Below are 15,534 nucleotides of genomic sequence, written 5' to 3' on the forward strand. Positions count from 1 at the left end.
GTATACTGCAGGGCTCTTATAAGCCAAATGTATCATCCGAGATATAAATTCTCTTTGTATTAAATGAAACATATTTAGGAGAAGAGATTGAAGACTATGTTTTACTTAACTTAGTGGCCATGCTCATTTTCCCCTTCCTCTGTCTCTCACCTCCCCTAACACATTTGGCAAAACCCATATGGAACCATTGTTGCCCCAAAGTAGATGCACCCATGTGGAAAGAAATTAACAGGGATTGATTACGCATACTGCCTCAGCCTCTTAGGGAAAGGATGGGAAATAAATTCCATAAATAATAAAGAGAATTCATTGTGTCCTCTTGTTCACTATTGCAGTTCCTGTGTTTCCTCAGGGGGCTGGCTTCCTAGCAACTTAATTGGATTTCCGACCTCTGGAGCTTAATGAACTGGTAGTCTTTCTGCTCTCAACTCCTAACATAGTGCTCAGGGAAGCCAACCAGCCTACGGAAGGACTCCAGGGAAAGATACCAACACCTGTTGACAGTTAACAGGCTGTCACAAATAAAGCGAAAGTTGAGAGTTGGGGCTTTTTGTCATTGGTGATTTCCTTCTAGAAGCTCTGGGGAAAGAGAAGAGGTTGGGTGGGACTTTCAGGATAAAACCAAAGAGAATCTATACAGTACCTGCTGGAGAAAGTACTTGTTTGGAACTGCTTTATCTGAAACAGGTAGGAAGGAAAATTCCTGAATGTTGTATTTAAATACTCCTACTATAAACTTTTTCTTTCTTTATCCCCAGGGTTGCATTTTGGGGGCTAAAGCTCCAAAAATGTTAGAGCAAAAAACAAGTGAATTGCATTGAATTAGTAACGTGACAACATTTAGACATTTCTCTCCCGCTTTTCTTCCATTGAAAATGACCATTTGCCTGCAATGTTGAGAGGAGGTGGGAGTCTTATTTGTTTTAGGGACTTCTGGTTGTGTAGCTTTTTTGCTGTATTTGAAGAACATGTCTGTTCTCCACACTTAGCATGGTAAACAACAACTTTATGCTCTTGATCAACGCAGCAGAGTGGTTGGATGCTATGCTAATGAATTTCTGATGAGTGGGATGTTTATTTGTTTGCATAAAAGGGAGTAATTGCCTTTTTGGAGCATTTGTGAAAGCTGGCCATTAGCTTCTGATCCTTTTGCAGTATGCCATCACAACTGGAGGGTGCGATGGATACCTTAATCAGAGTCTTTCATCATTACTCTGGAAAAGAAGGGGACAAATACAAACTCAATAAAGGAGAACTCAAACAACTTCTCACCAGTGAACTTACTGATTTCCTTGCGGTAAGAACAATTCTTCTTACATATATTCTGTTGTTTATTCACAGTATTAGAAATAAAAATTGGGGAAGAGGAATAGCTATAAGTTGGTGCTTGAAAAACATCTGACTTCCAGATAAGCAATCAGACATTTTCTGCAACAGCAGATACATTATAGGCATGCAATATTATGCCACTTCCAAGAGAGTGAGCTCTTAGAACTAGGTAGCCTGGTATCTTGGTTTCATTATTATGGAAAGCACAATTATCATCTTTTTGATTTGGAAATGGGAATGGGGAAATTGTAAGTTGAGATCTTGCTTGTGAAATGTGCTGCCAGTTTGGATAAAGCTCAGTAACAAAATGGCGTTACTTAAGTAGAACTTACCATGTTCTGGAAGTATTACAGAAGGAGCTGGTGCTTAATACATTATTAATTAGATAAAAATATAGACAAAAATAAATTTTTTAACTTTTTAAAAAAAACTGAATTAAAATACATAATTTCAGAACAAATGTGGGTACTGTTAAGAGGACTGAAAAAATAAAGTATTTGCTAGAAATGAATGGCCAATGCAGTCCAATCCCAAAGAGCTGCCAATTTGTATTTCACTATACAAAGCTGTTCAAAGTAAGATCTGTGAACATACTTTTAAAACTCGGCTAGAAATAAATTGGATTTTATCAAGATCATCTACAATAGTCCAGCCTTTTATTTCCAGGACTACGGGCCAAATACATTTGTGAATTCGTATGCTGTCCATTCTTACATTTCAAAAGAGATAAAAACAAGCTCCAGAGCATATTCATAAACTTCTTATTCTGGAGCGAATAGTTCAGGAATCTTGTTGAAATGAATGCTACTCAGTGGAATTAATGAAATATCTCTGCTATGCTGATGACATAAAAAGTTGATTTCTTTTAGGTCATGTGCTAAAAAGAACTGCTACAATTAAAAAAAATCAGAGATCAAGCAATATAGTTATCTGCATGGATCCTAGAAACATTTCAGTCTATGAAAAATATAACAGCGTTCTTAAAATTCTTTAAATCTCATGAAATTTTAATAGTCTTCTGCAAGAATATCAAAATTTTGCAAGAACCCAACTGAAAAATCTAGAAAATTATGAGAGCTCAATAACATCTTACTGGATTTTGCTGAACTCTAATTTTAGAGATTTTTGTTGATTTGGAGATGTCTAAGCAATCATATAAAAGAATGTGGTGACACCAATTCTGTAATTCACATTACAAAAAAGCAACTTTTAGTTATCATCACATTTGGTGGAAGCTCAGGAGGAACTAAGCAGGTACACTATATCCTCACTGTTGCTAGAGATGGTGTTGAAGACAAGTAGATTGAGTTTATAAATTGGTCAAAAGATACAATTTTCAGGTGATTCAAAATCAATGTGGGAAAATATAGCTCATAGACTTATGCCATATGTGAAGATTTAAGAAGTTTGTTGTTTAGTCTGAAGACCATTAGTTTAATAAATATTTATTTAAATGAAGACAATCTGTTTTCCTCAATTGCTTGCAGATAAACCATTCCAAACCGAAATGAACATTAGCTGCAATTTTTTGATTCAATATCTTGACAGTGATAAATTGATAATGGCTTGTATACCAATGCCAAATTTATTTCTGCAACATGAATAATTCAAAACTGACAGTTAAATATCTGTATTTGTGTGTGTGGATGTCTCTCTCTGTGTGTGTATGTGTGTGGAGAGAGAGAGAGAAAGAGAGAGAGAGAATTATTTATTAAATGATCTGTAACAAAAGTGGGATGGGATTGTTAGCTGTACTTTTTTTCCTATTTAACTTTTCTCCATTTTAAATTCCTTTTATTCCCCCATCATGTTCTATAGGCACTGTTGCTTCCCCAATGTATTTCCAGGTGCCACATATCCTCCCAGTAGCTTATCTTGCTGACCTAAGGCAATTTTTGCAGTTTTCTTTCATTCTTCCCCCTTTCCTTCCAAATCTAAATTCAATTGTGGACACCTTAAACATCTTATTATTTCCCAGTTCCTTATCTTATTGGTTGGTAGGCATCAAACATATGTCAAATGAAAGACGTATTTGGCGTAATAATCACTACTAAGTCTCAGAGGACCGTACATTTTTCAAAGCTTCTTTCTGAGGTAAACTAGCAACACTTCGTTATACTGTCTCCACATGATGTCATACTTTAGCTCTTGATGTGCATTTTATCTCCCCAGCATCCCTTTTTCTCTTCTTAAAGATGAAAATATAATTAGCCTGACATGCCTTGAAAGGAAGTACAATTTTCAAAAATATAATTCCTCAACTGTACTTTACCTAATTGGCCTCCTTTTGTACTCCTTATATCCACACTGCTTGTTCCATATATTAAAAAAAAAGCCCAGAGCTGTTCCATAGATTTAAAAAAGGCTCAGAAATGTTCCATACATTTTAAAAAATGCACCTGAATTTCAAAAGATATAGATGTAGAGTATTATCAAAGATGGCCCAAGAATATACCAATGAACAACAGCTAAAATCAGGAGTTGGGAGGAGCTGGCACCGTGACGATACGGTTTGCAATCGAGCTCTTCGATGGCAGCCGATATCGCTTCCGGCCGGTCCAAACGGACTAAACTGTCCCGTAGGGACGGCTATTGTGAAGAGCGTGCCCTGTGGACTCCGGGACACCGTGCAAAGTCCCTGGATGACCCGGAGAAGCTCTTTTGCTGGCAGCGGAGAGGCAGCCCCATGCTGCTGAAGTCGGGCAGCTCCAGAAAGAACGGGTCTGAAAGAAAGTCTGTCGGTTGGGTGAGAAACTTTTTTTTTCTAATTTTTGAGGTTTGAAAGGTCACTCTGATTATTAGAAGAAACCTGTGTGATTTTTGACAAAACTGATTAAGTGGCGTTTTTCCAAGGGAGACGCTCAAAGCGAGGCTTTATTTGCTTTTTTTTTTCTTTGCTACCGGACTTCATTGTTATTTACTGGATAACTGGACTGTTCCTTTTTATATATATATATATATTATTCTCCTTTGGATTTTTTATATTCTAATTTTTTTAAGGCTAGAGGCTCCCTTTGGTTATTTTTTCTTTTTTTCTCCTTTTTGCTTTTTTTATATATATGTATATATTTCCAGTGGCTTTTTTATTTTAATTATGCTGTCCTGAGAGGAGGGGGGAAAGTGAGAACTAAGAAACTTTGTAACACTGCCAACTAGAGGCTTGGACAACTAAGCAGAGTGCAGTGTATTGTTTTCTACTTTCTTTTTCTAATCTTTTTTTAGTTCCGCCACCCTCCACCAGCATTACTCTATATTTTTATTCTAGTAAGGTTTTTTATTTTTAACTTTTATTTATTTGCAAGGGAAGCCTTTGAATTTTTCATTTTATTTTATTTTGATTTTTTTCCTTTCCATTGGGACTTTTGCTTTTCTTTTTAATGTATACCAGTGGACTATCTTTTTTTCTTTCTCAACTGAGATTTTCTTGGCTGGATTAAGGTGTGGAATTTGAAGAAATTTATTCCTTTTGTTCTTTTTCTTTTCTTCTTTTTGGCTTTAGTCTTGTTTATTATTATTATTACTGGGTTTTTTATTATTATTATTTTTATTTTTCTTGTGGATTACTTTATAATTGGATTAAGGTCAGGAAGAACTTGAAGAACTTCTTTTTATTATTTTTTTCTGTTTCTGTTTCTCTTTTTCTTCTTTTTCCCTTATTATTGGGTTTTTTATTATTGGCTTTTTCATTTTGGATTATAATTGGCCACTTTTTTTAATTGGATTAAAATTTGAAAGAATTTGAAGATCTGGAACCATCTAAAATGAGTAGGAAACTTATACCTTCGGGTGCCTCTGTGTCCACCTCTGCCTCCCCACCATCTGGACAACGTTCAATTCAGGCAATGTTAAAGCAAGATAAAGAAAAAGAAAAGAAAAAGTAACTTTACAGATGATTATGCAAGGAATTCAAGATCTTAAGATAAAAACAGATACCATTGAACAAAGAACAGGGAGGATGGAGGAAAAAGTGGAAAATATCCAACAGATGATGGCAAAGTATGAGGAGAGACTTCAAAAAGTTGAAGAAGGGTAAACGAAGAGAGGAGAAGATTGGAAATATTGATAACAGATTAACAGTGATTGAACAAGAAAAAAAGTGGGATGCTGAAGTGGGAGATGGAGAGGTCAGAATTTTATCTTAGATTTCAAAATATAGAAGAAGAAAAAGGGCAAGATTTGGCTGCGATAATGATAGGAATCTTGGCGGACGCCTTGGAAATAACAGAAGAGAAGATGATGGATGGAATAGATGAGATATATCGAGTTTTTACAAGATACGCGATGAGAAATAATCTGCCCAGAGAAGTCCATATTAGATTTACTAAAAAAATCCATGAAGACACAAATTTTACAAGCGGCAAGAGAGAAGACGTTGAAATATAAAGGCAAAGAAATTTTGGTCTTAAAAAAAATCAGTATGTCATTTCATTCACAGAATGCACTAGAAACATTTATTGATTTAGTCATTTGATCACATTAAAAGTATAAAATTAATAGAAATAAACAAATATATACAAAGAAAACAATAGGACATGTTCATAGTAAGTCCTCACCCTTACAGTTAACCTCATCTGAGCTAAATATTCTGTCTTCTTCAAAATGGCCTTGATATAAAGAGTGTGGTCTTACTAGTGAAATGCAGGTTAATTTCCTACAAAAAATAAGACAGTTCCCCAGGGTGTGCAAATACTTTTTAGTTTTTAAATAAGAATCGAAATAAGCATCCCTTTCTGCCGAATATAGTTTGCAGTCAAAAAGAACATGTCTTAATGTCTTCAGTGGTGGTGCTCCACAAACACAGTCTTTCTTCAAATGGAGCTCCATGAAACCTCCCATGTCTTACCATGGAGCCTATTTCCTCAAAATGAGCTCTGGAAAAAGCTCTTCAGAGATAAATTGTTAAATATTTTTCAAAGTGGGAGGTTAACTTATGCTGAGCCATTGAACCTATTTAAAGGTTGCAATACCATTGTGGGTATCAATGACTCCTTGTTTGAAAGTTTCCTTGGCCTGGGAATTGAATGGAGAATCCATATTGTGAGATGACATTTGAAAGTTGGGCAGCCCAAGTACAAAGTACAATGGCTCTTCAAAACAAAACTTGAGTGATCTATGATTCACAAATTGATTAGAAAATGTATAGGCTTTAAATATAATTTCCTATCTGTGTTAAACAAAGCAACTGCCAAAAAAAGTTCCCATTATAGCAGGGGATCCCTAATCCTGGCCCAGTGCTGGACAGTAACCCATTAGGAACTGGGCCACGGAAGTGGTGGGTGAATGCGTGCATGCGTGAAAGCTGCATTTGTGCACATGAAACTATCTCTTTCCCCACCACCACCACCACCTCCACCCCTCCTGTCACCACCAGTCTGCTGAGCTGGAAAGGTTGGAGACCGTTGTATTACAGGACATGTTTCTGAGGAGAATGTGGTGTCTGCTGCTCTATTTGTTCCTATGCAGTATTTTACTAACTTTGTTCTACAGCAGGGGTGTCAAACTCAAGGCCCACGGGTCAGATCTGGCATGCTGGGTACTTAGATCTGGCCCCGGAAACAGTGAAGGACCAACCTGCGAGTACCTTTGCTAGTGAAAACAGAGCTCATGAGGGCCACATGTAAAATCCGTTTTTGATAGCAGAGGGTTGCAGGAAGCTGTCACGGCCAAAAATGGAGCTCATGAGCCCATTTTTGCTGGCAGAGTACTTGGGTCGCCAAGGGCGCCCTGACATGAGTGACATTGAGCTGGCCACGCCCACCTTGGCCACGCCCATCCCAGCTTCCCCCCCAAGGTCAAACACAGCCTTGATGCGGCCCTCAATGAAATTGAGTTTGACACCCCTGTTCTAAAAAGATGAGGAAGGAGAGAAATGCAACAGGCATCTGTAGCTTATTTATTTTAAGAAAAGTGTTATCTTAAAAATTTGCAGCCCTGTAAAAGCAGAAAGGAGAATTTTAAAAATCAATCATTACTTTTCTTGGATTGGATTCTTTTTATCCTGTGTAGCAATTTACTAACATATCTCCTGAGTAGGTGGTTTCTCAGACTTTAAGTCGGCTGCACATTTTTGTAGGTCAGGCAAAAGTAACAACCTGTATACTATATTTAGTTTCAGGACAATTCCACTTGCACTGTGAGCTTCAATTCTCCTTTCTTTGATTTTAACTAGATTATAAAGTTAAGTCATACCTTAGTCAGCAACTACCCTTTGATATCTTTTTAAGAGTTTAAATATACAGAGTCCAATTATGATCAATATGACCATATGAGCAGCTTGGGAAGATCAACCTTCTTCTCTAGACATTTTCTTGCAAAATCCTCTCCCAGAGGAGGGAGGTGGTTTAAAAAGAAGGGGGGGATAAAATTGTTTATTTTAATCACTTACATTTGTTTTTAAACCTGGATCCTATGTGTATGCCTGTGGGAATTTCATGAATCAAGTGGTGAGGGAAGGTGGCAATTTAGACCTTCCTACCTGTGCTCAGTGGCATTGATCAAGATTATCCCCTTTACATTATGCACTAAAAACAAAATCACAAACCTGCATGTTATGACTTTAACACAGGGTGGGCAATTTTTTAGACACCAGAACCACAGTTAGTTTTAGAAAAAGAGAAACTGCAGTGAGAAGGCTGATGGCACAAAATGAACAAGGCTACATCATCGTATAGGTGAGGCCAGGATTTGATTCATTTAACTGAATGATAGAAGTAGGAGAAACATTTTACTATTTATTTATTTATCATATTTTTAATAGAGAGTGGATAGTGTACAATATAATCAGTAAAATTAAACAATTAAAATCAGAATAATTTAGGATTAAAAATTTTAAAATTATACAACAACACGGTAAACATTTCAAAAGATGAAGAATTCCAAAATGGTGGATTAGAAGTTGTTAGGGGGGGTGTTCCTCATGGGGCCAATCAGCCCAACCCATGGTTTTGTGGGTTCCTATGTCCCCCACACAGAGGTACACACTCGGATTTTGATCCCTTTGTGGAAAGCTAAAAGATTGGGTGCAATTCTCACCTCTTGATAATAACTTGTTGGAAAGATTAAAAATAAAAATTATGTGTATTAAGACTAGGGACATCTAGTGAGATGAACACAGGATGCAGACACTGTTGTGGCAATGGTAAATGTCACTGTTCATATAAAAATTCTGTAAGGTTTACAGAGAAAGCATATACATAGCCTCAAGGAACTAAAAAGAAATCTCTAATGCAACTCCCATGCCTCAAACCATTTTGTATGCTATTTTTTTTTTTTTTTTTTGGCATTTATAGTGTCAAAAGGATCCCCAGCTGGTTGATAAGATCATGCAAGATCTTGATATTAACAGAGATAATGAAGTGGATTTTAATGAATTTGTGGTTTTGGTTGCTGCTTTGACTGTTGCGTGCAACGATTTCTTTGAGGAGCAAATGAGGAAAAAAGGAGAATAGAAATGGTAAGTAACACAAAGTTTAATAACTATCCTTGTAGTTTTTCTTTTGATTAATAATTAACTTAAATAGGCTGATGTGTCTGGGATACTATGGATATTGTGGCATTATTTTGGTTTATCAAAGACTGTCTCAATTGAATAGGCATTAAAACTAGAAATCTCCAAGTTAGAAAACTTACCTTTGCCATACAGAAGATGACAACACTTGAAATTTCACTCCGCATCTGGCAATGGAGATATCTAGAATAGGAACTTGTGTTCTGTTCTTCAGGGGTCAGAAATTATGTAAACTAGTGCAGAAAATTGTGGCAAATCAGCTGAGCGTTTACAACAAACTAGACTATAATTTAAATAAAGATTCATGGAAAAGTCTTCTTCGTCCCCTTTCTTCTTTGTAACTCACCATAGTTTAAGTCAGCGGTCACCAACTTGTACAGAATACATAGGCATAACTTCCCAATTAGGACAGGGCAGGAAAGGCTGCTCCTAGAGTCTCTTTAATGCTCATTTGAGGATTGTAAGCATCTGTGATTTTTCTCATGCTGTTCTTGTATGAGCTGAATGCTCACCTTCTGGCAGGTTAGAAGCCTACAGACATCTTTTCCATTATAACCCTGAAGGATCACTAATTAGATGGTGTTTTGCTGCAAATTCTGCAGACACCACAAGCAAAGACTTTAAACAGTGGTCACTTAAACCAGGGATCACCAACCTTTTGGACCTCAGGGATCACTAAATTCATAATTTTAAATCCCGCGGACCACTAATATGAATCCAGCGTGCCTCTTGCTGAAGTGCCTGGACTCCCAGGGACGGGATAGGGTCCTTCAGGCACTTAGCTTGGTCCCCTGTTTCTGTAACCTTAAACACTCAAAGAGCCATTTGGACCCATTTCCCACAGAAAACAAAACACTGAGAGCCACAAAACCTGGGTGGGCATGGCCAACTCGATGTCACTCACTCCCACCCAGTCACAAGACCCACCCAACCCAGCCGCTGGGAGAGAAAAATGTTCCTTGCCACAGCTTTTTAGATGATGGGGGCAACAGAGATAGTCTTTTAATATGCATCTTCTCCAAGCCCATTATTTCCCCTCTGGAGTCTTTTAGCCCTTGCTGGATGGAGAAAAGCATTGATAAGAAGTGGGAAGAATCTATCCTGGACAAACCCTTCCTCTCAGAAAGGGATTGACTAAAGGGATTGATTTCAAATGGAAATACACACTATCAACCCCAGTAGATGGTTTGGGGAGTGGGGTACAGGCTGAGAGACCCACATTCCTACTCTGGCTGGAAGAGTCAGGGCTTGATGGGCATGATCAGGGCAACCTGATGGCACTGTGCCAACTTTTACCCAGTTAGACAGAAGATCCATTTAAGCAGAGGGCATTTTCAGACAGTAAAGGAAATACCAACACTGTTTAAGTTAAAAATATTCTCATTGTATAATAACAAAATACCATAAAAAGAGTAACACCAACAACTATATATGAACAATTATTTGAAAAACACGTGAAAAAGTAAACAAAGAATCTAGGAATAGATTCTACTACTAAATTGTTGGCCTAGCAGGTTGGCTTTCTTTTATTGCAGAGAACATTTGGAAGAGTATGGGTGTGTGGATGGCAGGTGCTTTTGGCAATCTTTCACATCATGGATGCTATAATAGAGAAAAACGTTTCCAACCATAATTAAATTTGTGTCATTAATCTGAATTACGGCAGGCTGGAAAGAATTTAATCCTTGAGTAGACCTACAGAGAAGGAAATAATTATCAGATATCTTCCTTCTGAGCTACTGAGAACACTATAAATGGACATAAATGACTTAACTTGATAACTAATTGGCCACCAGGGCAAACTTTTCAGCTCAAAACTAACCCAAGCCTAAAGCAGAATGTCCACCATGACAAAATTAAATCCAGGTACTAACAATCCCTGACCTTTGATAATATTCAAAATCTGCTTCCTGAGGTAGCTGTTTCAGGCCGCCAAATGCTGGTGGGTAGTTGAACAGAGAAGTTGTGGGGAAAGGAGAGAGATTCATGAATCTGCTAGCTGGACATTTTTATTTTCCAAATAGCAAAATGACAGCTATTCTTCTTATTCTCCATGATGGAAAAAACAAGTTGGGAGAGAAAAATTTGGATAGAAAGAATATCCAGTTCGTATTATATAATTCGCCTTTCAGGTTTAGAAATTTTCTAGAGCTTAAAACTGTTTATTTGTTCCCTCTCACCCACCTCTCCAGTGTGGCCAATTACAACCTTGATGTAATGGGATGAAAACAGTTCCATAGGAAACCTGGCCCCATGCCATGTAAAGTTTTAAAAGTCATAACCAACATCTTGAATTGGACCCAGAAGCAGACTGGCATCCAATGCAGCTCCTGCAGCAGAGGTGCCACATGTATTATTTTTGAAGTGCACATAACTGCCCACGTGGCTGCATTCTGTACCAACTGAAGCTTCTGGATACTTTTAAAGGGTAGTCCCATGTGGACTGCATCCTAATAGTCAAAACGGGAGTTGACCAGGCATGAGTGACTGAATCTCCCTTTCCAGGAAAAGGTGCACAGTATGAAGTTGAAGAAAGGCCTCCTAGCTGCTATCTGCTCTTCAAACAGGAGCCATGAATCCAAAAGAAATCCCAGTTTACACACTGAGTTTGTCTTAGTAGTGCAACCCATCCAATATCAAATTGAGGGACCCACTCATAGCCACCCTATCTTACGAGATTCAGCTGAAGTTGATTGTTTCCCATTCAGGAGCCCAAAGTCTCCAGGCACTGCAAAAGAATGAGTGATGTCCATGGTATTACTCACTTCACCTACCTGTGTATCACAAACATACTGGTGATACCTTATACCATGGTCATAAATGATCTCATGCAGCTGTTTCATGTAGATATGGGACCTGGGAGGAAGGATTGTTACACGCCACCCACTGCCAACTCCCTAAGACATCCCAAAAGGTATTAAATAGTGCCAAGAGGTCAAGAAGACCAAGGAGATTTTATATATGTGTGTGTATGTATGTATGTATGTATGTATGTATGTATGTATGTATGTATGTATGTTATTCTAGCTTTGTTGGGTTTTTCCCATGTCATTGTAGTTGTGCTTTTAAAGTTGTAGCAGCGTTTCAGCAGAATCTCATCTGCCATCATCAGGCTTCATACATCATACAGCCTGATGATGGCAGATGAGATTCTCTGCTGAAACGTGCTATACAACTTTAAAAGCACAACTACAATGACGTGGGAAAATACCCAAACAAAGCTGAATGCCATACAAGTAAGTACCCGCAAAAACTTAAGAAAACATATATATATATATATTCCATCTCACAGAACATGACTCTAAGTGGCCTAAAACAAAAAACAAAAAGAAGCAGAAATTAGTTGGGATTTCTAGTAACAGAGTAGTTATTATTATTATTATTATTATTATTATTATTATTATTATTATTATTGCTGAATCTCACTTAATCACCACTTCCCATATATTTGTGAAATGTATTAATGTCATAAAGATAGAATGTAAGGTAATAGCACAAAAGCAACTTTAGGGTTCTGTTGTCGTTCTGGTGCTATTGAGTCATTCTTAACTCCTGGCAACCCCTTGGACAAGTCTGTGTAGTTTCTTAGGATTTTCAGAAGTGGTTTGCTATTGCTTACTTCCTAAGGTCGAGACAAAATGACTGGCCTAAAGTCACCAGCTAAAAACTCATGGTTTTCTGGTTTGTAACAAGGCATCTTAAATGACCGGTCCCCAAACTTTCCAGCCCTGTGGGCCGGCAGCAGCAGCAGTGGCGGGGGAGGAGAGGGGATGGTTTTGTGTACACTGCTTACACAAATGCAGCTTCCTGTGTTTGTGCACTTGCCCAACACTTGTGCAGCCCAGTCCCCAAGAGGCCACGGCCTGTCCTCAGATCTCAGACCAGAGGTTGGGGACCCCTGCCTTAAATCACCACATGAAGTTGATTCTTATCTTCAGTTTAAAGGGTTTTGTATCTGTAGCTTCACCTATTTTTCAATGTGATCATTTTTTTTACTCTTTTTAAGCCTACAGCAATTTTAAAATGAATAACTTTCATCTCCTAAGGTTGATTGCTTTGTATTTCTTTCTTTGCACTGCAGGCCAAAACTATCTTTTGGACATGATGGAAGATAATAACTTCAGCCGAAGTAGATTTCATCTCTTCTATTCCCCCCTTTCCCTTGGTATTGATGTTTGGCATTCCCTTCTCTTCTAATAGTATATGTTTTCCAAACAAAATTGTTGTTGTTTTTTTTATTTTATATCAGTGCATGTAAACAGCTTATTCATAAGTGAAGTGTCAATTTAGTATTTGTGAACACAAATGGGGATGTAAATACAGTTATTATATATACTGGATTTATTTCCATATTAGATTTGGCATTGTTGCATGCTGCCTTGCCACCTTGATTGGATCCTAGAGCTGATGATGAAATAGAAGTTAGAGTCCCGAATAACTGTCTAAAAGAGGGGGGGGTTTTTTTGGGGGGGGGAGATAGTGGTTTGTTGCATTTAGGTACACCATCTTGTGCTTAATTTGTAGACATGGCTAAAGTACAGGGGTGTCAAACTTGTGTCATCACGACAGCATCACATGATGTATCACAACTCCCCCCCTTCATTAAACTGGGCTTGGGCATGGCCAGAGCGTGAAGCATCCGGCCCGCAGGCCATGAGTTTGACAGCCCTGCTATAGTGGGATTATATAGCCTTTGCGCAGCGGTGTTCTAAGATGGCTAACCCAGAACATTTGCTGTTTGTTAATACATCATAGCTCAAGTATAGTAGCAGCAAAGAGCAACCAAATAACATTTCCCCAGATACTGCCAGGAACCTTTAAAGATATAAGGAGAATTCAGCAGCTGATCAGCTCTTCTCTCTGGTGAAAATTTATAGTATAAATATTGTCTCCTGAAACCTTTTTCAGCTGGTGCCGCTCCTGCTAAATGGCAGCCACTGCAGGTGTAATCGGTCCCAAAATATCAATGGTATTGGAGTGAATTTTGGGGAAAAGCTTCCCCATCATTCTAATTCCCAAGGACCTCCCTAGAAGGTCTCCTCTTGCTGCTGCTTGCCTGTTTGATTTGCAAGAGTGCGTCCTTCTAAGCTAAACGCTGGAATGCAGCCACCTAATCTTCGTACATTCTGGAAGTTTATTTGTATTTTATTTATTATATCCCACTTGTATTATGCTTAAGGAATCTCATTCATGTCCACAGGCTTTGTTGAGAATAAAGATGATGCTGGTACTTACTCTGTAACATATTTCCCATTTATTTATTTTGAATTAAGGGAATCTTTAATAGTAAAACTCATGCCTGACAGGAATAATGGTGGACACCAACCAGTGCTCACTCTTGGGATGCATTGATGCCCTTCAGTATCAGATAAATGACCTGTAATTTAATCCAATGACAACAAATACACTCCTTACTTCATCTGATTTATACACACCTGTGGAGTAGCATTCATAATACCCTCCCAGTGACCTCTGTCTGAAATCCTGATTTCTTTTCTTGAAAAACTTCCACACCGTAATCCCTTTCCATGTGAAGTCTGTCGCTCTATTTACATAAATAGCCTTTCTTTGTCTATCTTTCTTTCTTTTTTTCCCCTAAACTGCATTTCTTGATTAATTTATCCCAAAGGTTCCGGCAGACTTTTTGTTATTTAGTTTTAGATGTCTTGGCTTTAGAATACTATTGTAAAAATGGCCTTATTTTTTTTCCTGGTGAAACTTTATTTCATTTATCCTTTTTGGTCATGTTTTTAAAATGTGCAATAAAGTACTAGACAAATTTTGGTATGGATATTTTTTAATATACATTCTGATAAACATGTTCATTAAGTGGAAAAACAGGCATTTCAAGTTCCACAATTCAACCCCAACTTCTTCGTTAAAATTATACAGGTAATAATGTAGAACACATGTGAAACCTGGAAGAGATCCACCCAACCCTGTAAATACATGTAGCCCCAGTAAGTGGTAGTAGAACAAACAAATTTTGAGGATTGATTTAATGCTTGGATTGAATGTTTGTATGTACTCTCTTCAAAAGGAAAGTTGCGGTCCATTATTCTTTGCTCTAGACATTTTAAAGCTACTTTTCTATTAGATCAGTTGAAGAGACAGAGTAAGGTAGGTAATGTCAGAGAAAGGCTGAAGATTTATTTGCTTCTTTAATTAAATCACTCTATAGTCATGAAGTTAGTCTAGTCTTTGAACAATGAAGTCAGGACTTCATGTGTGGGCCTAGCCAGATATTTCAACTCTACCATTAAACACTTACATTAAGAAAGTACTTTATATCAAAGAACTTACTCAAAAAATCAATAGAAGAGCAAAAGCTATTTATGGTCTAATATCCTTTCTTTTACATTCGAGACCAGTAAAAGATATAGCAATGTCAAAAGTTTTTACAGAGTTTAGATTGTATTAAATGCCCTTGAGTGAAAAAAACAAGTTTGTTTAGAATCCACATTTAATGACATGTATATATTTATACATCATTAAAAATAAAACCCAAAACAGGAAATAATCACCTTTTGTGTCTACTTAAATAGATTTCACGTAGCACTTGGAGAAAATTACTCATTTAACAGCGTTGTAGTAAGTCACTATTAATACGCCTTTGCAACCATTGTTGAAGCCAAAGTTTATAATAAGGTTTTATTGATATTATAGTCCAGAGGTTAACATCTCAATAATCTCTCCAA

The 15,534-nt window shown here is 37.5% G+C and overlaps 1 protein-coding gene across 1 annotated transcript; it reads left to right on the forward strand.

Moving 5' to 3' along the window:
• The first annotated feature begins 452 nt into the window (after window positions 1-452).
• Window positions 453-13,985, forward strand: S100Z (S100 calcium binding protein Z). Its single transcript, XM_087927187.1, has 4 exons — window positions 453-687; window positions 1,156-1,297; window positions 8,619-8,782; window positions 12,918-13,985. Exons 2-3 carry the CDS (start codon window positions 1,157-1,159, stop codon window positions 8,775-8,777), a joined length of 300 nt encoding a protein of 99 aa, XP_087783313.1. The 5' UTR covers window positions 453-687; window position 1,156; the 3' UTR covers window positions 8,778-8,782; window positions 12,918-13,985.
• Window positions 13,986-15,534: the final 1,549 nt, after the last annotated feature.

This window comes from Pseudonaja textilis, chromosome 2 (genome assembly GCF_049901715.1).
Source record: "Pseudonaja textilis isolate UNSWEBS1 chromosome 2, rPseTex1.2, whole genome shotgun sequence".
Classification (NCBI taxonomy): domain Eukaryota; kingdom Metazoa; phylum Chordata; class Lepidosauria; order Squamata; family Elapidae; genus Pseudonaja; species Pseudonaja textilis.

Coding starts and splice junctions, on each gene's coding strand:
- S100Z (XM_087927187.1), top strand. CDS start 1,157: ATGCCATCACAACTGGAGGGTGCGATGGATACCTTAATCAGAGTCTTT. Junction 1,298..8,618: donor AACTTACTGATTTCCTTGCG/GTAAGAACAATT, acceptor TGGCATTTATAG/TGTCAAAAGGATCCCCAGCT.